This window comes from Phaethon aethereus, assembly GCF_964289735.1.
Source record: "Phaethon aethereus genome assembly, chromosome: 1".
Classification (NCBI taxonomy): domain Eukaryota; kingdom Metazoa; phylum Chordata; class Aves; order Phaethontiformes; family Phaethontidae; genus Phaethon; species Phaethon aethereus.
In genome coordinates, this window is record NC_138575.1 from 198,708,942 (window position 1) to 198,734,845 (window position 25,904).

Here is a 25,904-nt window from a genome sequence, read left to right on the forward strand (position 1 = left end):
TTGGAGGGAGTGAAAACAATGTGTGCATTGCCTCCCTGCTGTGTTTCAGGGTGCGTTTTGAGTGCAGTTCCTCCCTAAAAAATTAAGTCAGGGTCTGCTCCAGTTACTGGGTCTTGACCATCTGCCAAGCCTTTGCCTTCGTGCATATACAAAGTCTTACTCAAGTAGGGAGAGAAGAATATCAAAATGAAAAGCCACTAGGTTGAGGTCTATTTTGTTTAAACACAGGCAAGCTCTACACACTCCACAGCCTCCCAAAAAGCACTGAGGATATGGTGAGAGCGGAAGATGTAAACTCAGACGAGAGCAAAGTTTCCTGTTGTACCAAAAATGTAAGGATGTTTTTCCTCACCTTGGATACCAGCTTCTGAGCAATTAAGACATTCAGCAATGACCATTTGGGGGTGAATTCTGACTGGAAGTGTGTTTCCAAAGAAAATTATTTAACAGTATGCAGATTTCTTGCTGTATGTAATTTTTTTTTTTATAAATGTTAACTTATTTTTGTTGTCTTACTTAGGGATCTGTTCTGGTATTTATATTCCATAACTTCGTTTCAGCTTTTGTGGTATATAATAGCAGTACATGGAAGAAAGGGAAAGTCTTGATGGGGGTAATTTTTCTTCAGTTTCTTTTTCTCTGAGAAGGTTCATAGGAAAATCTTTGTTTCACCAGACTTGGTATTTAAATGTGCCATTACCTGTACCAGGCCCAGAGCCACCCGCTGCAGATTTTCTAGTGGAGGTGAGGGTCCTCAGCCCTATCTTCCACTCCTCTGTCATGATTTCTTCAGCCCGTCAGTTCCATGGCGCGGGGCGGTGCTGTCTCTCCTGCTGTTTGTTGCTACTCACCGGATACAAGGAGGTGGAGGTGGCCTGCAGCCCTACGCAGTGACAGGGAAGCGTAGGTGTCTCCCTGGCTCTCTGTCTGCCTGCTTCCCCATGTCCAGCTGGACCTGGGGATCTCCTGGCCTCCTCTTGGCATGACTTGACCTGGGGAGTAGACCGGTGGGGAGGTGATGAGTTTGACACAGCCGCGTACTCCTGCCCCATCCCCTCCTGACTCTATCCACCCCTTGCTTGTAAGTTTTGTAACCTGAAAGGCAAAAATTGTCTGCTTCTTTCTAGGACAATGTTGAGGACTTTGCTGAATGGGTGGGTTGTTTGTTTGTTTGTTTGTTTGTTTTACTGTCTCCCCTGCCTCCCTGCTGATGTCTGCATGTAACATAGATCAAGCCAGGTATCTTTGAAGACATGCAACCGCTGCTATAACCTTGCTGTTGTGGATGATGCACCTTCATCCATTTGAGCTTTTCTTTGTAAATAGTTTAGCTGTTATTTTATTACAAAGATATTTTGTACAGATGCAGAGCATTTCGCTGTATGAGGAGGTGGGAATGGAGAAGCGATGCCTTTGCTTGGCACGAGGGTAGATCCTTTTCTGCCAAAGCCGAGAGATGTAGTAGAAGTGGCCTGCCTGATCTTTCAGGGCAGGCTCTTGCCCGAGGGACTGACCTCGCTCCAGCCTACTGCTCACTCGAGAGGAGCCCTGCGGGGCGGCTGTTGGAAGGGTCCTATCGACTGCTGGTGCGTGTCAGGCGGAGGTGGGCAGCCCCAAGGCTGCACTTCGCAGTTGTACAGCAAATCCAGATACATAGCCAGCCAGCCTTTCTCAATGGACAATTGCTGTCAAAAACAGCCCCCTCCCCCCCCAGTTAATTGTTTTGTGCAAAAATGACTCGCTTTTGCTTATTTGCTTACAGCTTTCATTCCTTGGTCGCTGAAAATTATTACCAGCTGCCTTTTGGTTTCGTTTCACCCTTTTCCCATCCCTTGGGGTGGAGTTTGCCGCTGGTTCGGGCAGCGAGCGCCTGTGCTGGGTGTTGGGGAGCTCTGCGGCGAGAGGGGGTGCGGGGCTGTCCGCCCTCCCCAGCATCGCAGGGGCTGGGGTGTGCTGCAGGCAAAGTGCTGCTGGCCGGGAGATGTTCCGAGACGTTCGTGCTTGGTCACTGCAGGGGAGGGAGGGCTGCAGGGGACCAGGCTGGTGAAAACACCGCTGGTGCCGATGCCACGCATTGCTGTTTATTGCCAGGGTAAAGTTTTAGCTGGCAGTGCTTGCCGTGGACACCCTCACCCTTCGTCCATCCCAGGTGAAAACAAACTCCTATTCATAGCATACAGAGGCTGCCTGTCGCTGCCTGCTGCCTCCTTTCCTACTGACTCAGAGACCAGAAAGCAGTATGATAGGATATTTTATTTATATTTGTAAAATCTGCTTCTTTAGTGATGATTGCATTTTATATACTAATGAATTACAGTGGGATTTCTTAAATTCCACCCCCCAGAAAGCTACGTGCAAGGGAGCATTGCTGTCATCTGCCCAAATGGATGAAGGGCGACGCGGGTCCGGCAGGATTTGAAGGGGAGGAGTGGGAGTCGTGCTGGTTTTCGTGCCGCAAGCTGCCCTGCAGCCCCTCGCCTACACGTGTCTCGGCACCCTCCCCTTTCAAAGGAAGCCTCTTCCCTCTGGCAGAAAAAGCATCTCTCTTTCTAAACCCTTGGATAACGTTGCGACATCTGCTCGCTGCCCTCACAGCCCCCTCCCCCGTCTGCCAGGCCATCGGCCTGCAGGCACTCCGGCATCCCAAAAGCGAGCTGAAGGCAAAGCTGCCTCGCCAGTGCCGCTCGCCTCGTGGTTCATCCTTCATTTCCCGCTCCAGCAGCGATGCCTCCCCCACCGATCCCCCCCCGGGCTGCCTTACGCTCAATGTTACAGGTGCCAGTGGGGTGTCTGACACCCAACTGGAAACCAGATGATCCTGGAACGTCTCTGTCAGCAAGAGCCAGACCTCGATTTTTCTCAGGGTATTTGCTCCTGGCTCACGCTCCGAGACACGGGGTTCGTCTGAGACCCGGCAGACCCCAGACAGCGAGAGGCACCTCTTCCCCTGGACGCCGTGCGGGGAGGTGGCTCCGGCAGAGCGACTCGAGTTTTCGGGACAGCAGTGGGAGGCAAAGCGTTCCCTTGCAGCACGTTGTGCCTTCCAGCTGCACTGGGTGCAAGGAGCAGGAGGAGCCGCTGGCAGACCGGAGGCGGTGTGCTAGCAAACCCAGTGCGAGTTTGGGTCATGTCAGTAAAGGGATTTTTACTGACCAAAGCCATGGAAGAGTCTGTATATTTTAATTTTTTAATTATTAAGCAAAATGTAAATACCTTTTTGTTGTCTGTTTGATGGTCTATTTTCCTAATGATTTCTCAGAATTTCTTACAGGCGTGATAAGTAGTTTTAATGCTTGTTCTGCAAACAAATGTATTTTTTATCTTTTTTATCTTTGTTTTGGTTTGTTCGGTTGTTTTTGGTTTTTTTTTTTTACCATGTTCATGTAGCGATTAAAGCCTTAAGTTTTAAAATGTGAACCTTGCCCCCAGAGTACAGCGCAGGTGTGCGGCTCCCTTTTATCCTGGCAATGCTGTAAATGCTTTTCCCCTGATGCTTTTGGAATTCGGAAATTCACTTGTAATTATGTGGTACAGCATTAAAACATTTTTCTCAATATCCAAATAAATGATGCCTGTTGTTTGCCTTCGTTCGCAAGCCGGCCTGTGTTTTCTAGCTTGTTCCAATGTCTGCTGGCTGTCCCCATCTCTACACTTGCTCTGGGAGCTGCTTGTGTTAATTCTGCTGCCGGCTTTCGGGTTTGCCGAGACGGGTGGGACAATGCGTAATTTGGGGAATTTGCCGCAGGCTGGGGTCTGTGCTCAGCACGGAGCAGCTTGTTGCTGCTGACATTCAGGTGAGTCTCTCCCCGCCCTCTTGTAGCAGTTCAGGTATTAGGTAGGACTTCATGAACCTGCAACGTTTATCCCAGAATTTACCCAGGCGCTGTGAATTTTGCTGGCATTGCAAAATTTGGTCGTCTGAGGAAATTAGGACTGTGTAATGAACCAGGAGCTCTGCTGGTGGGATTTTCTGGGGTAGGGTCTGCAGTACGACGCTGAAGCCACCGGGCAGGAGGAGTCCGGTCTGTCCCCTGCCACCGGCTGCCTCACTTGCAGCCTGCTCGGGCGTCCTGCGATGCACGAGGCAGTGGCCCTGCAGACACCGCTTTTCCTCCTCCTCTCGGTCCTGGTCCTTCCCGCGGCTTCGTCTGTGCTCAGCGAGCCAGGGGCCTGGTGGGAGGTCGGTCACGAGGACGTTATCAAGCACATTCCCAAGGTGGGACGTGCCCGGGCCCCTTTTTAATCCTTGTGGCAAAGCCCGAGGAACTGGGTGCCCTCAGTGGGAGGGCAGGGCAAGGGGAGGGGGTGTTGAAAGGTGGGTGACCGGCACGTTACAGAGTGCACTTGTTTGCTGCCGCACCTGAGCCGCCAGCAGAAATGTTCCCCTTACCGCATGCTGAAGCATGGCACCTTAATAAAAACATCGCAGGCCACGATCCCTGGCCTCCCGGGAGCCCCAGCTGTACGAGAAGCACCCTTAGAAAATGAATCCATGGGATTTTAGATCTAATTTATAGCACGTGAACCATAGTCAGGTAACCCAACCGACCAGCCCCGCTGCCGGGAAGCTAAGTGGCTGCCTGGCTTTGGTCTTTACCGTAACGGGGTAACCCGTTCATGGGGTTTTGCTTTGTTTTCCATTTATCCCACTTTCCGTGTGCACAGACATACAGAAAACACTGTAGGACACACTGGTTCATATACGTCGGCCCGTATGTGCGCTGGCGCATGTATTTATTATCAGGAATATATTACACTTATCTGTACATCATAACTGAAATAATACAAACTCTTCCTGTAATCATTAGCCATATAGGAAACGGGACCACAGAACTCCTGCTGCGTGGGAAACTGTACAGAGGCTCCTCAGCGTGTCCATGGGACACAACCACCATCAGTGCAGAGACGTAAAATACCTGATTTTGCACTTGATAGTTTTTCCTTCCCTCCTGCCCGCCACCACTGCAAGTCTTCGCCGCTGCGCATCCGCCGAGATAGCCCCTCTGTGCCGGCAGCCGCGGGAGGTGCCGTCCCGACGGGCCCTAACCGTGCTTCCCTGCAGAAAACCAGAGCTTTCCTGCAGCATTCCCAGCTCCCCATGCCCCCCACTCGCTGCCGGCTCTCCCGCCGTCCCACGGCCCTTACCCGCTCCCGGTGCCCGTCTCTGGAGCCCCTTCAGAGCAACTGCTGGCTGGTTTTATTGCTGCTGCAGCCTTCTGCGTTGAATAAAGATTAACCAAATCAAACGTCTCCTTTCTAAAGACATAAGGGCAATAAAACCCAGCTCAGCGCTGGCTGCGTTCCCTCTCCTGCCAAAGGCCACCCTACTCTGCAAAACAGGAAAGCCCCTGTGGTGGCCACGGCATTCGGGAAGTCTCCAGCCCCCCAAAAGCAGCAGCTTTGCCTTGCTCACCCTCGCGCAGGGATGACCAGGGAGAAGGAGTAGAGATGTGGCCCCCACACTGCTGGGAATGCCAAGCTCACCATGCACGGCCGCAGCTCTCTGGCGAGAGCCAGGGTCACCAGCTTGGCCACGTGCTCGGGCGTCTCTGTCCCCCTTCACACCTGCTCCGGCACGCAGAGGTGAAAACATAGGAAAAGGTATTACCTCTTTTTGGGGAAAAAAGTCCATGTTTCTGGGCTTGCACCAGAAGGAACCACCCTTCATAACCCTGCAAGGTATGTGACCCTTGCTGGGTCCCTACTGCTCAAGCAAAGCTTCTTGCAGCTTTGCTAGCGATCGGGCAGGCCCCAGAGGCCGTGCCAAGGAAGAATCCAGTGAGAGGCAGGATTGGGAGGCAAAAATTAGATGGGAAAGGGATTGGCAATGATACCAAATGATGGTGGAGCTGGGATCAGTCCCAGTTTTCCCACCGTAAAAGCCCCACTCCCAATTCACTGCTGGAAGCATCTCTTGCATATGAATTTAAACCAACAAAGTGATAAGGAAAGCACCAGAAACAGAGAGAAAGAATGAATAAATTAAAAAAGGACAGGCTCAGCCAGCCCATCCCAGGCCAATAATATGCTCTAGTGTGTTTAGCATGGAAAAGTTTAGATTAGCATTGTGGGAAAAACTCTGGTTGTATCATCTCACCCATTTTTAAAAAGGGTAGGAGGAAGTACCATGGAAATTACTGACAAGTCAGCTTGGCTAATCTGGTGGCCTTTTACAATGCAGTGACTGAGTTTGTGGATAACAGATGAGCAACTGATGTCATCTACCTGGACTTCTGTAAGGCCTCTCATACAGTCCCACACAACATCCTTCGCTAAAGTGGATAGATATGGTTTTGATGGATGGACTATTCAATGAATAAGGAATTGGCTGGATGGCTGCATCTGAATAGCTGCAGTCAAGGGCTCAATGTCCAGATGGAGATTGGTGATGAGTGGTGTCCCTCAGCGGTCCGTACTGGGACTAGTACTCTTTAATGTCCTCATCAATGACATAGTGGGATCAAGTGCACCCTCAGCAAGTTTGCAGATGACACCAAACTGAGTGGTGCAGCTGACATGCCTGAGGGACAGGATGCCATCCAGAGGGACCTGGACAAGCTTGAGGAATTGGCCTGTGTGAACCTCATGAGGTTCAACAAGGCCAAGTGCAGGGTCCTGCACCTGAGCCGGTGCAACCCTTGGTATCAGTACAGGCTGGGGGATGAAGGGATTGAGAGCAACCCTGCCGAGAAGGACTTGGGGGTACTGATGGAGGAAAAGCTGGACATGAGCCGTCAATGTGCACTCACAGCCCAGAAGACCAACCATATCCTGGGCTGCATCCAAAGCAGCGTGGCCAGCAGGTTGAGGGAGGTGATTCTGCCCCTCTGCTCTGCTCTGCTGAGACCCCACCTGGAATCCTGTGTCCAGCTCTGGAGCCCTCAGCACAGGAAAGACATGGACCTGTTGGAGCGGGTCCAGAGGAGGGACACAAAAATGATCAGAGGGACAGAACACCTCTCCTGTGAGGACAGGCTGAGAGAGCTGGGGTTGTTCAGCCTGGAGAAGAGAAGGCTCTGGGGAGACCTTATTGTAGCCTGCCAGTACTTCAAGGGGGCTTATAAGAAAGATGGGGACAGACTTTTTACCAGGGCCTGTAGTGACAGGAGAAGGGGTAACAGTTTTATACTGAAAGATGGGAGACTTAAATTGGACATAAGGAAGAAATATTTTATAATGAGAGTGGTGAAACACTGGCACAGGTTGCCCAGAGAATTTGTGGATGCCCCATCCCTGGAAGTGTTCAAGGCCATGTTGGATGGGGCTTTGAGCAACCTGATCTATTGAAAGATATCCCTACCCATGGCAAAGGAGTTGGTCTAGATGATCTTTGAAGATCCCTTCCAACCCAAACCATTCTATGATCCTATGATATCACTGTATCAGAATTGTATGGGCAGACTGAAACATGACAAAGCAGTAGATATTGCAGATATCTGTGCATTTAGAAAATATGAAAGTGATTAAAATTTTACTTGGCAAGGAAGAGCTGTGTGTGCATGTATGTGTTAGGTATCTATCCTACTTTCAGGTTGCACATTCTGGACACACTAAAATCTAGTAATGCATTTCAACAGTAGTAGTTGGTGTGGCATGATCTATTCTAACAAGATGCTCAATTTACTCAGTATCACAGTATCATGCAAAAGCTGCCACAAAAATAAATTTCTCTAAAAAGGAGAAAAAAAATCACCTTTTTTTTTTTAACGCTGTGGAACAGGCCACAGGCGCTTTGTCAGTGATTGAAGCTGTATCTAAGCTGCAGTCTGTGAATCCTGAGTACTTCCCAGGAAAGCTGAAGCACCGCTCCCGTCCGAGCAGTGCGGCAGGGCTGTGCAATCCCACCTCCGCTCACGCAGGGTGTGCCAGTGCCCCTGCACCCCCGGGAAGGAGAGCCACCCTCCCGCAGCGCTCCCGCACCCCAGGGATTTGCTGCAGGTACCATCTCCCGCTTACTTTGACCCCAGTGCTCAGAGCAGGAATGGCTCTTTGCCCCAAGCTGGATAGAAGAGCATCCCACACATCTTTTTTTTTTTTTTTTTAAATTATGCTCAGGGTTATTTATTTTCTTGCTAGCAGTGTCCATGAGGGCCCTGCAGCCTGTCCCACCCCATCCGCTCCTTCGCCTCGCCACCCCCTTAGGTGGGGGTCACCCCAAGCTTGGGTGAATTTTTTTGCTTCTAGGCAGGGAAGTTAAAGGTAGTTTAGCCACTCTTTTCCATGAGTCTTAACAGTGCTCTGTAACTTTGGGTAAGCTTTAGCAATGTGAAAGAATATGTATGTGGAAGGAAAGAAATTTTGACCTCATTTGCGCCCATGTAGTCCACTGTGCGCTATTTGGTGTTTGAGATGGGAGGAGGCTAGAGCCCTAGCAGGTGCCTGGTATCTCATCCTAATACTGGAAACCTCTTGGCCAGCAAAGGTCAAGGAGGAACAACTTATTTTCTCCTTCTTGCTTATGGGACTTGAAATAAAACAAAATTGACAGGAACCTACAACCAGAGATTTTGTTTGTATCCAAACCAGGACAAGGTAAAACTAGGATCTAGGTAAAAAGATCTAACTAGGATTTAAAGACACTACAATTGAAGCACGTTAACCAGTAACCTCTATCAAATTTGCTAAAACCCTCAGGTTTCTCGTCTCTAATCTTCACTTACAATATCGATGCTAAGAGTTACAAAGCAGTGAATGGTATGCGTATCTTATCTGGTGTTCAATGCAAAGGTGATGGTTTCGAAGGCAGTACTGTCTCAGAACTTCAAAGTCGCTGGTGTTCATGTTACATAGAGTACCACTTGGTGGTCATTTGGAAGGCGCTTCTACTTCTGTGTAACTTTCTTCTAGGTTGGGTATAAATATTCCTGGGAGGCTAAACAGAAATGCATTTCATTTAGATACAAGTCTTAGGCACGAGTTAGAAAACTGCTGACTGTAATGAAAATATATCAGCACTTAGTATCCAATAATATAAAAAATGCAGTTCGGAACATCTTCAACTACATATATATGTGTGTGCGTCTATATATAGGTATAAAGGTACAATAAATACATGTATATAAACACAGACACATATACAGAAATATTCACAACTTGAACTGTATTTGTAACTAACCTGAAATACTGCAGCAAAAGTTCATTCTGATGAACCATTAATATAGTATTTTCCAACTTTTGGCTCTAACCATAGTTAAAATGTTAACACATCAAACTAAACATTTTGCTATCCTAACTTCCCGCTGTCCTAGCTTTTTGCTATCTTTTTTGCTACCCTAATCAACATGTCAGAACCAAGAGCTCCTACATGGGGACTATAAGAGCACCCTGCCTAGTGTAAAGCTATGCAGCTACTGAGCATGCTTGCAGCCATGAACCTTGGGCGCCTGTTGATGGTAATACTTCCTTGGATGGTAACATTTAGTAAATTGGAAACGCATGAAAGGCAAGGGACCTGCGGCGTGCAGGTGCCGAATCATCGCCGCAAGGTTCTGACTTTTGCTGGAGAGGAGTTCCCTGATGAGCAGCGATAAAAAGAAGTGGACGATGTGGGTGGGAGTTTCACGGGGCTCACGGCATCTCCCTCCTGCAGCTTCCAGAGGAGCTCTTCGTTAGTCCTGCTCAGCTTCTTCTTCTCCTCCACTTCTTTCTCAACATACTCTTGAAGATTAGCATTCTCCTCTGACAATTGCCTGGAGAGGGAAGCAGGACAATATGTAAGGCACACCAGTGAGAAGACGGTGGCATTAATGCAGCCAGTGCTGCACAAGAGGCAGGGCTAGGCAGGACCCCGAGCACCTACCTCCATCCCATCCCATCCCATCCCATCCCATCCCATCCCATCCCATCCCATCCCATCCCATCCCATCCCATCCCATCCACCTGTCCCTACGTTACAGCTAAGCTGCCCAAGCTGGGGCACAGTGTCCCTGGGTCTCTTCACCGCTGGGCAAGAAAGGCATCTCCACAAGTCACAGTGACCCTGCAACATCTGACTCTGCCTCCAGATGCACCTGTGTCTTTGCTTTACACCCTTTTGGGGCAGCTCAGCTGCCAAAGCTTAGATGGGATGAGCCCCAGCCTTCCTCTGTGGCCTTGTGCAAGCTGTCAGCATCATGCATGGCATGCAAAGGTGCCAAGGGCTTTGTGCATTGACCACATACTCCAGACACTTTAGAAATGGCCATTTTCCCATACAGACAACAAAGTAAAAATTGGAAATTCTTAAAAGAAAAATCTAACATATATGTTTCTTTATTTGTACATTTTAAAGTAGCAAAAATGCAAGGCTGTAGTGCACTGCAAGAACAGGATCCTGCACTCATGGACAGAGTGAGAGAGAGCAGTTGCATCCCTGACTCTTCCAACCAGCTGCTACTGCATGCAAAGGGAAAGGAGTCTGTGCTCTCCATGCTCCCCATTTTAGCCAATGTCTTGATGCAGGATGCAACCAGCTTCAAGACCTTCCCTCTCCTCTGTAAATGGTCATGAGGCTATGGGTCCTTCTCCAGCTCCTTCCTCCTTGGTCCTAACAAACCCTCTGTTCCTGACTGCAGCACCAGGGAAGCTTGACCGGTAAGGACCAGGGAGGTGTTTTCCCCAGAATGCCTTATAACCTGATGGCTTTTTGGGAGGTGGGGCATGGAAATCTCCTGTGGGCACCACAACCTCAGTGAGTCTGCTCTCATCTAACCAGGTGACTGGTTTTAAAAGAAATGGGGCAGTGCAGGCAGACTGTGGGACCTGATCGAGATGCATTTTGGGCATGTGCTGGCAACACCACCGTCCCGGAGGATGCACGCAGGAACACCTGGCTTCTGCAGCCCCATTACAGCTTGGGCAGGAGCCAGGTCCTGATGTGATCAGCCTGGGGCAGCTCTGGGCACGAACCTAACCTGATTTACAGGCAACTTAGGATTTTGGAGAAATAAACAGGGAGGCACCTAGCCTCCCTCCTAGGTATTTCCAGGGTTCAGCAGCAGCTGAGTGCGGATTTTGGATGCACACATGAAATTCTGCACAACTCCTTTTCTGGGTATAGCCCGAAACCCATAGCAGATGCCATGTACTGCTGTTCCACTCTGTGTCATCAAAAGTCTCTGAGAGGGTGGGGTTGGCATTTCTGATTTTGTTTAAAAAGCATTTTTAAAGAATTTCTGCTTTTTTAGCCTTGGTTCCTACAGAAATGGAGCTCAGATGGTCAAGAATATGTCTGTTGTTCTCCCACTCCCTGAAAGTTTTGAACCATGAAGCAGCGGCTAGCAGAGTCAAAGGATTAAAAGACACAAGTTGGAAAAAGTTTTCAGAAAGCTGTTTGCCTGGTAGAGGAGGAAAATCCTATTCACAGTCCTGTTGGGGAACCAGCTGTGGCATAAACTCACGGTCTAACAGGCATGAGGAAGTCCACATGGGAGCTCACCCTGAAGAAATAACTCCATAGGAAACCTCTTGCTACACAGGGAATTACTTTTTCTTTTGCAGTGTCTAACAAGACAGGCCATAGAAGTTATACACAAAGCCCTACTATATCCTTTTCCAGCCAGCATTCACTGAGAAAAAAAAAAAAGCACATGCCTTTCCTGGCTTTGTGTGGCTCAGTGTGTGACTGGCTGGTAAAGCTCATCTGGGTACTGGGAACAGGCTACTCACACGCGAGGCCATGGTGAAGGGCTCAGCTCCTTCCTCTGCTAAAGGCACTGCTTGGACAAAAGGCAAGCGCAGCCCACAGCCCACCCACACCTATCAGGCTCCTTTACGTTGGAGGCTTAATGCTGCTTGCTAGAGGTATGGCAGGATGCGTGGTGTCGGTGTCCTCCGGAGTCTCTCACGCAATAGGTTTTGCGGCACTAATGCACACTGCAACATGTTGGCAGAGGCAGGCTGCACGTTGTACGCATGACCTGCAGGCAAGTAGGGAGATGCTTGAGCAGAGAAGAGCCTCGCAGCCAAGTGCCTGTGAACACACCGTGCAGCCTCCGGGCACGTCCTCCAGAGAGACCTGCTTCGGCACGCGTGTGGAGAACGGAGCCGCTGCTTATTTTAGCCTCGTGCACATTGCGCTGGGAGCGTACGCTGTGTCCCCTGACGTGACGTGTCCCCAGACGCAGGCAGAGCCAGCTTCGCATCGCCCGCAGGCAGAGGCAGCTCGCACGGCCAGCAGTGCCGGCGTCCTTCAGCAAAGCTTCTGCCTTCAGCTCAGCCAACGTACCTGCCTCTGCCGCACTATGGGGAGGGAGATGGACAGATGCGGCATTGCTGCTTATTGAAGGCACAGCTGCCCATTCAGCTCCTCTTCATCGTTCAGGCAGAAGAAGAAAGAGGGGCAATATAAAAGCAAATGTGTTCTCACTATATAAGTTGGTATCTTGAGATACATGTTCCAATTTTAGACCTAATCCAGCTAGGAAAACCTTCATCCCCAGCACTGCAGACATGATCAGACACGTTCCTGTGCCAGCTGCCTGACAATTTAAGCAGCTGTAACAAATCACAGCCATAAAACCACAGCGGTGTGCCGGGGCACAGCGGTGTGACAGGGATGCAGGGGAAGGTGCTGGAGTCATGCCCTTGACTCATGTTAAAGCCTCTCCCAAAAGGCCCAGAGGTCAAGTAGATGCCTGGGCTGTACCAACATATAGACCAGACACCTTCTGGTCATCTTCATGTCTAGGGTGTTGGAAACTACCATCCCTCAAACATCCCCAGTCCAAAGGACCAAAAAAATGCTGGTTGATTTGGAGGGAGAATCCAAGATGCTGGGAAATCAGATGATTTATTCAAGTGCTTGGGGAAGCCCCAGCACAGGCTCTGTGGAGCGCCTGTGTCCAAAGCTGGTGCCTGATCTACCTGCAAGGCTCTTCTCCCTTCCTTTGTACCTGCCCTTGGCTATGATTGGAAATATCTCTGTGGTGCACCCACCTGATGCCTCCAGGATGCCCCTCCTGGCCGTGCTGCAAAGGTTGGCTTTGCTCTGGCTCCCATCCCTCCTGCTCCACTCCCTCCTCCTGCTGCTGCTGGTCTGCCACAGCCGTGCAGCACCCAAATTGCAAATCAGCAGGAACAGCTCTAATCCGTGCTGTTCCCCAGCAAGGGCAGCTCCCCGAGCTTGATCAGCACTGGAAGTGTTCAAAAAATGTGTGGACGTGGCACTTTGGGACATGGTTTAGTGGGCATGGTGGTGTTGGGTTGATGGTTGGACTTGATGATCTTAAAGGTCTTTTCCATCCATTCTGTGATTCTGTGATTCTGCGATTCTGTGATCGTGCTGCACCTCCCAGACAGGGCCAGTACAACACAAATGAGCAGGCGGGGTGGCTACTGCTGCCAGGAAAATTCATGTTTTAATAACGCCAGCTTTAAAGCCCTGCCTGACCTTAAAAATTCCTGGTTTTCCTCCTCAAGCACAGAAAGGCTGTAGACGCCCATCCTCAGACAGTGACATGTGTGTTACAGGTATTTACACTCAAGTGAGATGAAACATAATCCTCACCCCAACCTGAATGTTAGTACAAGCAATGCTGCCTTTTAAAAATATCTACATGCAAGAGATATTAAAAGCTGATTTATGAATAAAGGAGACACTAGAAAGACAAAAACTAAATTAAATCAAAGATGAGACTCTGAAGCTTTAAAAAGTCAGCTAAAAATTAAATTGCCTTTTAGGCCAGTGGCACCATTTCTGGCAACAGTGACAGCTAGGCAGCTGGTGTGCTGGGACAAGTTCAGCTCTAGCATCTCCCCCAGGTATCCCTTCTGCCTGGCTCCCGCTGCGGTCTCTTGCCTTACAGCAGACTATATGGGACACGGACTGTCCTACCCTTCTCTATTTCTATACCACCTAACACAAGGAGCCTTGTCACCCTTGTCAGGTTGTGACAAGGGTGTAAACAGACAGTGCAGGTGAAAAAAAAAACCACCAAAGGATAATCCCGCCTGGGTGACGGTGGCATCATTAGGATGTCTCTCCTGAAATTGGCCCATTTCCCACCTTTGTTACCCACCGGTTAATGGGTCTCAGGGCACTGAGAGCAGCAGCTACTGGCAACTTTGTTCTCAGCATCATGTCAAAATAATGGAAATAATACACAGACAGATAAATGGTCTTCCCTACATTAAAGTAAGCAAACCCCAATATTAAAAAGGATTAAATTATTAAAAGGATTTTTTAATAAAACAAGCAGACCAGGGCACCAATACACTTTCAGGAGGAAATAAGTTTTTGCCCTTCTGAAATAAGAATCAGCCTTGGGCAATTAAGATCTTCAGTCTCCTTGCAAGCTCAGACAGATTGCAAATATCAGCACAAACCTTGTTATGACAGTGTTTTGCTCAATCCTGGCTCTGAGTTCTTCGTTCTGCTGTTGCAGCACAGTGATTTTTTCTTCCAGTTTTAAGTTTTTTTCCGCCTGCAATGAAAGAAGATTTGTTAAGTCCAAAGAAAGCCCAACACCTGATCCAAGAGGATTTGTTCTTTATTTGTCCCTAGAGCAACTTCTAAAATTTGGGGATAGATGGAGGTGGTCATCTTGACTGCAGCTGAGACTTAGAGGTCTGATTCAAACCACATCATACTGAAGTAAGTGGGGTCATCAGCAGAGTGTTGAGTGGAGGCAGAGCTGAACTAGCCCTTACTTCTAACTGAGGAGGGGCTTAGCCTTGTCCAGTGCAAATAAAACATCTTCCTTGGTGGTGCCCCCATAACTTTCATCCTTCAGGAGCCAGCGTTACCAGCTGTTGTTCTTGAACAGGGAGCTGGTGGCACTTGGGGAGCACAGGGGTGCCCAGCATGGAAAGGGCACTGTGGTGTGAGTGGTCAGTCTAGTGGCGAAGGAGAAGTGCGAGATGGTATGATGCACATCATCCAGCTCAACTAACCTCATTGGACATAAACATCTGGCATCCAACCTCTAGGATTATGATCCCTCGGTTATGGGGAGGAAGGAGTTAGCCACCAGGGCAGATTACACCTTAGACTGCTGTTGCATTCCCATGAGGTGGGCCGCCCTTTGGAGACACTTCTCTCCACTGCTGAGAGTGTCAGCTTAAATGACAGGCTTAAACTAGACATTTAACTTCAAGTTACAGTTAAGTGAAAGGAATCCTATCCCAAGCATAGGTAGCTTTGACTCAGGACAGTTCAAGGACAGAGTTTGAGGATGTCAGTAGCAGTGTATTAAAACATTGGTAAGATGTCTATAGGCATGTACCACAGCCTCAGATGCCCTGTTTTTCCCAAGTTTTGAATTTGACATACTTTATTACCTTAGTTCTTGGCTTTCCAACAGCTTGAATTTTGCTGAATTCAACACTTTTGGAAGGAAACAAGATATCACAGGGTAACCTTATCTCTGTGTGAGCTTGGTTATTGAATTTCCCAGCTTTTTATAAAGAACCAAAATATTGTGCACTGCAGTTAGCAATAACTCGCACATTTTGGCGGAGGCATCAGTTTTTTATGCAGTGGTTTCCAGTCCATGCAGGTAACCATAAAGGGTACTCCTGATTCTCAGGTATTCTGGCCTATCGCAGTATATTTTGTTAGAGCAGGACAATGATTCTGGCCCTATTCTGAAATGCTCTGAGAGAGGAATCATGACCACGGGCACCTTCTCTGTTGCCTCGATAGTTTTAATAAGTAGTAGCATGCCAGCATGAATCATGGGAGAAGACATGTGCATCTCCTTCCCTCTCCACTGCAACCCTCACCCTATACCACTCCTCTCCTGCCACCTCCATTTCTAGCCTCCCTTCCAGCAGACAAGGAGCCAAGCCTGACCCTGTGTTTGGAATGCCTTCCTGCTCCCTTATGAGGCACCCCATCTTTCAGAGCATTTGGAGATGCCCTGTAGATGTTCTGGCACTTATAAAGGTAGATCTTTAAACAGAAAGCAGTTGTGTCTTTGGACCACAGTAGACCCAGTGTTTTACTGTGATAAAGGGCAGGAGCAGGACTGTGTGCTCGTATGTGGTTAATTAGCAAAAGCAGCTAAATGACCAGGAACCATGTAGGCTGTTGTTTGGGATTTTTTTTTTTTTTTTTGTATAACAGTAACAGTGCATGTTTTCGGATGCTGGCTTAGCTCCAGGAGCAGCGTGTTGGAAGGAGCACAGTTAACAAGCCTCAGTTGTAAAGAGGCACTTTTCTCTACATATCACTTACTCAAGCATCTGTTCAGCAAAATAATCATCTGAGTTTTCAAATTTCCCCGTAAATGGAAACAAATCTTGCTGAATGCTGTGCTGAACCAGCTGTCCCAGCTCCCCAGCTGAGCTAGTGCTTCATCCTGTCGCCACACTATACGTTTACTGTCACTGTAGGTTATGCCTTACAAAATGAATCCCCTTGCCAATAAAAAATGTAATTCATGGTGAACTGGGGAGTTCTTCATTAGGGACGCCCACAAGCAAAGGATAAGAAAACAGCGTAGGCTGCAGAAGAGTATTACTTTAGGTTTGGAAAGGGCTTCCCTAGAGCAAGACTTGCTAGGGACTGCTTGCTGAATATTGCTAATTCATGTTACACAGAATCACAGAATCATGAAGGCTGGAAAGGACCTTCAAGATCATCAAGTCCAACCATTAATCCAGCGCCACCGTGTCCTAAACCATGTCCTGAAGCGCCGCATCCACACGTTTTTTGAACACTTCCAGAGATGGTGACTCCACCACCATTGCCAATGCTTGACCACCCTCTCGGTGAAGAAATTTTTCCTAATATCCAATCTAAACCTCCCCTGGCACAACTTGAGGCCATTTCCTCTCATCCTATCACTTGTTACTTGGGAGAAGAGACCAACACCCTTGCCACCACAACCCCCTTTCAGGTAGTTGTAGAGAGTGATAAGGTCTCCCCTCAGCCTCCTCTTCTCCAGACTGAACAACCCCAGTTCCCTCAGCCGCTCCTCATAAAACTTATTCTCCAGACCCCTCACCAGCTTCATTGCCCTTCTCTGGACACACTCAAGCACCTCAACATCCTTCTTGTAGTGAGGGGCCCAAAACTGAACACAGTATTTAAGGTGTGGCCTCACCCGTGCCGAGTACAGGGGCACAATCACTTCCCTGCTCCTGCTGGCCACACTATTCCTGATACAGGCCAGGATGCTGTTGGCCTTCTTGGCCACCTGGGCACACTGCTGGCTCATATTCAACCGGCTCATGTCAACCAGCACCCCCAGGTCCTTTTCCGCCGGGCAGCTCTCCAGCCACTCCTCCCCAAGCCTGTAGCGTTGCATGGGGTTGTTGTGGCCAAAGTGCAGGACCCGGCACTTGGCCTTATTAAACCTCATACAGTTGACCTCAGCCCATCGATCCAGCCTGTCCAGATCCCTCTGCAGAGCCCTCCTACCCTCCAGCAGATCAACACTCCCACCCAGCTTGGTGTCATCTGCAAACTTACTGAGGGAGCACTCAATCCCCTCATCCAGACCATCTATAAAGATATTGAACAAGGCCAGCCCCAGAACCGAGCCCTGGGGAACACCACTTGTGACCGGCTGCCAGCTGGATTTAACGCCATTCACCACGACTCTCTGGGCTCGGCCATCCAGCCAGTTCTTTACCCAGCGAAGAGTAAACCTGTCTAAGCCTTGAGCTGCCAGTTTCTCCAGGAGAATGCTGTGGGAGACGCTGTCAAAGGCTTTAGTAAAGTCCAGGTAGACAACGTCCACAGTCTTTCCCTCATCCACTAGGCGGGTCACCTGGTCATAGAAGGAGATCAGGTTGGTCAAGCAGGACCTGCCCTTCATGAACCCATGCTGTCTGGGCCTGAATCCTTGTTGTCCTGCACATGCCCTGTGAGCACTCTCAAGACAAACCGCTCCATGATCTTCCCCAGTACTGAGGTCAGGCTGACAGGCCTGTAAATTCATATATATTCATTCATTTTCACGCCTGCGAGCTCCCTAAATGCCTGCACAAGCAGCAGCAAGACGTACATGGCTCAATCTTCCTTCACTCACCTTCTCCAGGCCTAAATGGTTACCTGACTCTTGTATGGTGCAGGCTGGTGTATAAAATGAAGTCCTGGACTAACACAAAATTACCCTTCCTCCATTCTTCCTACGCCACCCGCCTCACTGTCTAACATAACAGGCTGAGCAGGTATTGCATGAAAACCGTGGATGTGTGGGAGAAATCAAGGGTATCATGGGTGGGTAAAGGGATGCAAAAAGATCCCAATTTCTGAGCGAAAACCTGAGACATGGTATTGTAGAAGCAGCTATGTATGTTGACAGTGGAACAACACAACATATAGTCATTTACGAACTTCTTTGTGTCTTGCCCCAGCCTCATGTGTTTTCTCACCCCTTTTAAGTTCATCTGCTATAACCAAACTTCTACTTTATTACCTTTGTGATGTCTCCTCTGGAGGAAAAATGACAACTCACCTGTTTTTCTAGCTCCATAATCATCTTCTCCTGTTGGTGAATCTGATGGTTCTTCATTTCCAGAACATGTTTTAAGCTCTTCAGATCTTTTTCCAAATGCAGATATGGAGCTCGTACAATCTAAGAAAGGTACCAGTGATTTGGATATGTCAGCCATAAATGCATCTTCAGCCATAAGATAAAGTTTCCTCAATGCACCCAGTGGTTTAGGAGTCTCAGTGATGAGAAAACCACCTGGAACTGGGTCTCCACAGCCCATCTGAACCCTGATATTCCTCCCTAGACCATCCCTTTGGCCAATGGTACCTTTCTTTTGATGAGCCTCATGGCTAGAAGGATGGGATGCCAGGTTGTTCAGCAACCTCATTCCTCCTCATAGATTGGGAACTGCATGAGGTGTTTTACGATTGTTCCGGGATTTTGGCTTGGGAAAAGTACAAACATGAAACTGAGGAAACTGAACAAGGGGTCTGGAGGTGAAAACTACAGTGTTCTGCCTTGCCTGTACCACTGTATCACAGTGCCTGTTAATAAAGATCAGATCTGGTGGGAAAAAGTTCCTCCTCTGCTCGAGAACTTCAGATGTAGGGGATACTAGGGTTCAATTCATGGCCAAAAGATGTGCTCTGAATTATACTGATCAAATACTGTCACTGACTTAAGCTGTTCTGGATTTTTCCCAGAGTGTAGCTCAGTCCAGTGAACTGCCTGCTGGTACTTGGCGTTAATATTACTGTGACACAGCAGAATTTGCCCTTTCATGTAAATTAAATACTGTGGCAGAGGTGGAAAGGGACTGATGCTACCCATTTCCCATGGCCCAGCCTATTTCAAACATTAGTGCTCCTTTCCTAAGGAATTCTCTCACCTAAAAACTCACTGAGCCCCCTGCTCACCCCACTATTTTCATTCTGTCCCCTCTGTCATGTTGACACAGCTGCCCATGAGGTTGTGCTGCGAACACACCGAAATGCCCCAAGTTAAATGCAAACTCTTTTTGGAGGGTCATTCCAGAGTTTTTTCATTTCAGATAAATAATTTCAGTGTATGTTTACTTACACACTGTAAACAAACAGCATGGCCCCAATGGACAGTTATTGAATAAATACTTCATATGACAGGGCTGTCTGTTGCAAGTCCAGAAAAAAAATGAGGGAATACAGAGGATATCAAAGAAGTTGGTTCAGAAGACACAAAAAAAAAAAAAAAAAAGAAACCTAAACATGAAAAGAAAAAAAGTAAAGAGAAAGAGAGGAAGAAGGAAAAGAAGAATAGACAGCAGTAAGGACATACTAGATGGAGTTAATGAAATGTTTTGGAAACAGTGCTACAAATGCTGGGTGAAAGAATAAAAAAAAAGAAGTAAACACAGAAAATGATGGACCTAGGCTAAGATTTCTGACTCCTCCTCAGAGCTCAAGATTTGGGGTCTCAGTTGGGACCTGCCCCCCCAGTCCTTGGGGTAAGATCCCATTGCTATTCTCTGAATTGTGTCATGTGAGTCATACTTAGAAATATGTTTCTCCATGACTGTATAGTTATAGTTGCCATCTACCTTCAGTTGTTCCTCGGTGTTTTTCTTTAGAGCCTCTTCAAATCGGTCTGCTTTGGCCTTAAGAGATTGGTTTTGGAAGGTGAGGGTGTCTATCTGGTCCTGGAGGGGAGAAACACCAATGAACACACCAACTGTGTTATCAGCCCTCTTACATTCATACCAGTCAATCTGCAGTGTGAAACCACCAGGGGAGCTGAACAAGGCTTAGAAACCCCTGCAAGGTGGCATTTTTTTACGTAAGGTCGCTTGAACATACGGTGGGGTTTTTGATAACCCAGTGCCTCAGGGAATCCAGAAATCACTGCAACGCCTGCAGCTGGCTGACACTGGCTAGCACTAGTTCATGAAATGTCTTTGATGTTACATCACCCCATAACCTTGGGCTGGATGAGAATAAGCATGTCCTTCCTTAAGAGAGCTGACATTTATAAACAGGCATGAAAGAGATCATTTTTGTGGTCCCTAGAGTCTGGAGGAGGCAGCAGATACCCCAGCCCTGCTTCCTTCACCTTTGCAGGCTTCTAACGTGGTAACAAGCAATGATGAGTTAATGGTGTAGACTTCGAATGATCGTAGTTTCATCTCAGAGCTACACACAGGAACAGCATGTTATTTTTAAGCAATCATATTTGTGCTACCATCAAAGGCATTCCTGTTACCTCTCTATATACAACATCTGTAAAAGCCACAGTTGCTGTGAAACCGGTATTCTTATCTTTCATATATGTAATTTCTTGGCTGTAACATTACATCAATGCTTATTGCAAAACTGCTGACATGCCTCGAACTGTCACAGCCGCATGAGGAAGGCAGTGACATTTGCTGCATGCAATGGTATGTGCTAGTCAGGGGTTTTAAAAATTGTAATCCATCTCTGCCTACGACATCAAACAGAGCTTGCATTATTTGCTGTGGCATCTTTACTTGTTCACACAAGATTTCCAAACTTAGCATGAATCACAGGGGCACGCTTCTGCCCTCCTCTCCTTGGGATTTCTTCATCTAGAGAGTGAGAACAGCATGGAGTTATTAGAAGGATGGAAAAAGCCAAGATGATCTTGAGCTTGCTGTTAAACAGTGGGATGTGGGAGATGTGATGTGCAGGGCTGACCCTGGCTGGCCATAGCCTGGCTGCACAGCAGGTCCAGCCCTGGGGCATCCCTCATCAGGGACCGCATTGCCCGCCGGTGGGAATGGAGTTGCGTCTACATCTCGGGACCAGCTGCCCACATTCAGGCAGCCGGGAGGAGTTTAAAGCACAGGCACAGGGCCAGGCAGGGAGAGGTCAGCGTTTCTGAGCCCCGGGGTGCCTGCGGGAGGGTACCATGTAGACAAGGCGATGCTGACAGCTACGGCAGGTGCTGGAGCTCTACCCACCATGCAGAGAAAAGCTCAACTTTGCTCCTTGTGCTGGGCCGTCAGGGTCAAAAGGACATTCCTTTGCTTTTTCCAGCTGCTTTTTCCTCCCTTTAGGTTTGCCCGCTCTTCTCTTTCAGATAGTTAGTGTTTTGCTGAGCCAGCCAAGGGAGGGGAAAAAAACCTGAGGGGACACCTTTGCTGCTAGATACCCGTATGGACAGGCAGAGGACAAGGAGCACTATAGCTGGTAAGAAGCCACGTCCTGGTGTGCTGGCAGCTGGCAACAGGGTTGGGGCTGCCCCGTCAGCTGCTCCACAACGTCATTACAGGGGTGGGAAATAATGAAACTGCTAACCTGGAGCGACAGCCGCAGTTTTTCAAAATTCTCTTCTAATTGTGCCTTTTCCAGTTTGTGAGCAGTATTCAGTTCTGGGGAAGATACACAGACATGACATTGCTAAGTGAAGTCCAGCAAACCAGGATCTGAGAGCACAGACATCGTGAGCCAAGCGCAATTTGGGACGCAGTTTTAGGGAATGGATGTTGAGTGGGAAACTAGTAGTAAAATAGTAAAATAGTAAAACTAGTAGTAAAATACTCTGTGACCTTAGGTGAATTGTTTTGAGGATCAGGATTTCCTGATCTTTCACTGGTTGCAGCTACCTCTATTTTTATGTGACCAGATTCTGGTTTTTCAGGACTGCTCAGAATTCCCAGCTCCTGGGGGCTCTGATCTGAAAAGGGTCAGTCTGACAATGGGCTGTTTACCAGTTCAGAGTGAGTATTCCCAAATCAAAGATTTTAAAATTAGATGCATTTAAAAGTGTGGGTTGTATTTTCTTTGGGGAGATAGAGAAGGGTCCAGCAACTCAGATACCAGAACTCAATGACAGCGCTTCTCCAGGAGCTGTGGCAGATGACCTGTGAGGTTTATTCCATTACTGAGACTAACAGAGTCCGAAGACAAAAAAGTCTTCTATTTATATTACGTGATTAAAGGTTTCACTACAAGAACAACTCACCCTGGACTAAATAATAACCAAAAGTTTAATAACCAAAGTGGAATAAAGTTTAATCTCTAAACCAATGGCATCAAACTGTCATTCAGTACAGTAGTAGCACCTACCTTTTTAGCATACGGACGCTATTTTTGGTATCTTTACCCCCAAACCCGTGTTGTTCTGCTCTCTAACCATCGCTCACTAGCCACAATAACAGCAGCAATAACAGCAATGCTCCAGTGCCCTGCACAGCGCACCAGACCGCAGCTGCTGCAATGCCTTCTCCATGCACAGGAGGGCATTTCATACCCACACCAGGAGCAGGGAGCACAAACTTTGGCCACCAGAGCCTTGATAAAGCACAGCCAAGTTTTATCGCCAGAAAATGCTAACAAAAATGGACAGATGAGAATAGCCTCAAGCAAGGAACTGCTTTTTTTGTTATTATTTTCAAAATTGTACATGTTAATTTAAAAATTATATGCTAGATACCATCTCTGCCTACAGGAGAGGGGAGTAGATTGTTCTCAGCTCATGTTATACTCTGGACTATGTCTCTAATTGACACAATGCAGAGCTAAGCGATATGGCTCGGTTTGGGGAAAACTGTGGGAAAACCTACTAGAGCTATTTAAAAATTAGACCCTGTACAATCTCACAGGGAGATTGTGCAGATAAGTGTTAAATGCCAGCTAAAGCATTTACAAAGACATGTATTTAGATACTGAACTGGTAGGGAGGAAACAGCTCTTATCTGCAGCATCAAATCCCATGGGAAAAAAAGCCACACAAAATAAAGATAACAGTGCTGAGGTGCAGACTGCAGCAGCATGTGGTTTTGGTCTGCACAGCATGGCCAGACTTTTGCTACTCAAAGCGATGAGTCTTGTTTTTAGAAGCAGTGTAGGCATTTAAGCACCTAAAGGCATGGATGTTCAATGAGCTCTAGCCTCCTGAGCACCTGAGTATTAGGCTCTTGAGAAAAGTCTGTGTGTGAAATGAGGTGGAATTTGGACTCTATGTTCAGTGACCCATGGAGAAAGCCTTGTCTTTGGTCCAAAGACCCCTCAAGTAGTCTCAGGTCCAAGTTAGATGGTGTACACACTGCACTCAGCTCTCCCTCACCCCTAGCGTGAACCTGGTGGTCCACCCCATGTGAAACCACTAGACCAACACAAATGTTCTGTATCACCTGCTCTGGAGGAAGAAAATCCAGGCTTACACAATCTCACTACAGCAGTAATTCCTGCTCTGGAATAGCTCTGTAGCCGTTGGGTTGTCTTTGGCTTACCTTGAATCTTGCAGTCATTCTCACCCTGCAGTACTGTAATGGCGACTACGTGGTTATTTTCCAGCTGTAACAATGCAGCTTCATGTACAGCTGTGATATCTTCCACCTGTTCCAATGACAACGGATGGAGACATGGACACACGGTTAGACATGCTGTGGCACACTGACAAGCCACTGCTAGAGAGCTCCAGTGAGCTGGAAACAGTAAAGCAATCAACTGAGGGTGACACTTCCAGCACCTGAGGCAGTTTTATTCATTATGAAACAGGCATGTTGACACCTTGAGTGGTAGTGGGTAGTCACTGCTGCTAGTATTTTTATTCTCTTAAATTAATGATGATAAAAGACATACATAAGGCAGCAAAAGGCCAAAAAGCCCTTAAGCGAAGAAGCCATTTATGAAATGTTCAGAACTCTCAGCGTTCCATTAATCTAAATGATACTAATGACCTGACTCCCTGTGATGGTCATGTAAACATGCACATGAGCCATCCTAGTTTTTTGTGTTCACAGCACTTTGTTGCAATGATTTGTATTATAAGGTCTTGAATTAACTTCCATGGAAAGTGCCTATGAATTATTCATAGTTGTAAAATATTTATTTCTGGAGAAACATTGACATTATTGGCAGTGGGTACGTAAAATGAATGGCAATCTATCACACTTTTACTTGAAAAAGAGTATCCTACAAAGTCGTCAATACCCAAATTCCTATGTCCTCTTGAATCACGTATTTTGAGTCCACATCCAATAAATTGATGAAAGATATGACAGTACCTTTTTCAAGTGCAGACACAAGAGTTTCCAGGTTGATGTGGAAGTAAGCAAGACAACAGTGAAGCCACAAAACCTTTTCCCAATCTCATATTGAGGCCAGAAAGAGGTCCTGCTGCTGCAAACTGCCCAACAAACTGCACCACACACCACACTGCACACAGCCATGATGGGAGCAAGGGATGCAGCTGGAAGAGGGTTGTGGGCACCCTGTGTTCCTGTGCACCCGATGGATTTGGCAGTCCATCAGTACTTTGTTAACTAGACTTGGCTAAAGGCAAAGCAAGATCCCTAACGATGGTGTTTTGATATGCACCATTAAAGAAAACACAGTGAGAAGTGGTGATCCAGGTTAAGTCCAGAGCAGCTTCTGAATGCGATGCATCAATTTGCTTTTCTGGGTTTTGTAATCACAGTGATCTTATTCCCTATATTTAACACATTATCTGTGATATCTGGCAATGCAGAGGATCAAACTATTTTACTTTTACAATGAAATGGCTGTTCATTGCAAAGTTACTTGACTTTAAACAGCTTTTTTGCTCACTGTTACGTAAAATAATGGTAGAAAGATATTGCTGCTGAGCACATCTCGACTGGAATAAATGTTATTTCACTGCACTTAACTGTCAAACATATGTGTTAGATTACTCAAAGGAAGCAAAATTTCCAACTGTATTGCAGAAGGCATGCTCTTAGGATGAAAGATGGGCATTTAACATGGAATTTAAAATTATCCAAACTCATTTTGATAATAATGTAGGAGACAACTTGGTGGTGAAGAACTGCCTGCAAAACAATGGGGACCCAACTTGCTGATATATTGCATGAAAGAGCAGGGAAAGGCAGGCCTAGATGACTCAATGGGCTAGCAATGGGGTAGGGACTATCACTTGACTTTTCCCAGAGCACGATGCTCTTGTATATGATGTCTACACGCTGAAACCTCATGAGCATTGCCATGTTCTTTACCTCACCCTTGCTCAAGTCTTTATTCATGCTCTAATTGCTTCTCAGCTGCGCAACACCCCATAGGAATGATTATGCTCAACGCCTTCAGAAGGTGAAGGGGTCTCCTTTTGCTGTCACCATCCTTGGCAGGTTATTAATCTATAAAGCAAATTAAATATGTTCCAAATGGTCTCCAGGGATTTTTCTGTCTTCTGTATGTTTCATATCCACATCCCAAATGACTCTTTGTAACCTTCCAGCGTGACCTCCTCTCTGCAATTTTTCATAGCAGACAGTCTACTTGGCATGGGAAAGCAGATCTCTTGGATGCTAATTCCAACTTCGCCACTAACTTACTTTATAGGCTTGATCAACTCACTTAACCCATGTTATGGTTATTTCTATCTATAAAAAGAAGCTCAGGTGGGATTTTTAAGGCTTAATAAAGTAAAACCAAGAGGAGGCAGTAGCGGGAGAAGTTCAGTAAGTTGGTGGACAAAACAGCTTGAGCTGAGCAGCTCAAGTGAGAAACACTGGCAAGCCAGGATCACAAACTTTACTTTGCAATTTTGCCCCTAGCTGTAAGG

At 47.3% G+C, this 25,904-nt stretch overlaps 1 protein-coding gene across 1 annotated transcript in view; it reads right to left on the reverse strand.

The window, feature by feature from the left end:
• Window positions 1-9,472: 9,472 nt before the first annotated feature.
• MTUS2 (microtubule associated scaffold protein 2) overlaps window positions 9,473-25,904 on the reverse strand; it is a gene marked incomplete at both ends in the record, with an annotated part of 209,258 nt that continues 192,826 nt past the window's right edge. The window contains 6 exons of the mRNA XM_082008931.1: window positions 9,473-9,689; window positions 14,305-14,402; window positions 18,387-18,506; window positions 19,942-20,040; window positions 21,656-21,729; window positions 23,593-23,698. Coding sequence (XP_081865057.1) covers window positions 9,473-9,689; window positions 14,305-14,402; window positions 18,387-18,506; window positions 19,942-20,040; window positions 21,656-21,729; window positions 23,593-23,698 — 714 coding nt within the window. The remainder of the gene's footprint in view (window positions 9,690-14,304; window positions 14,403-18,386; window positions 18,507-19,941; window positions 20,041-21,655; window positions 21,730-23,592; window positions 23,699-25,904) is intronic.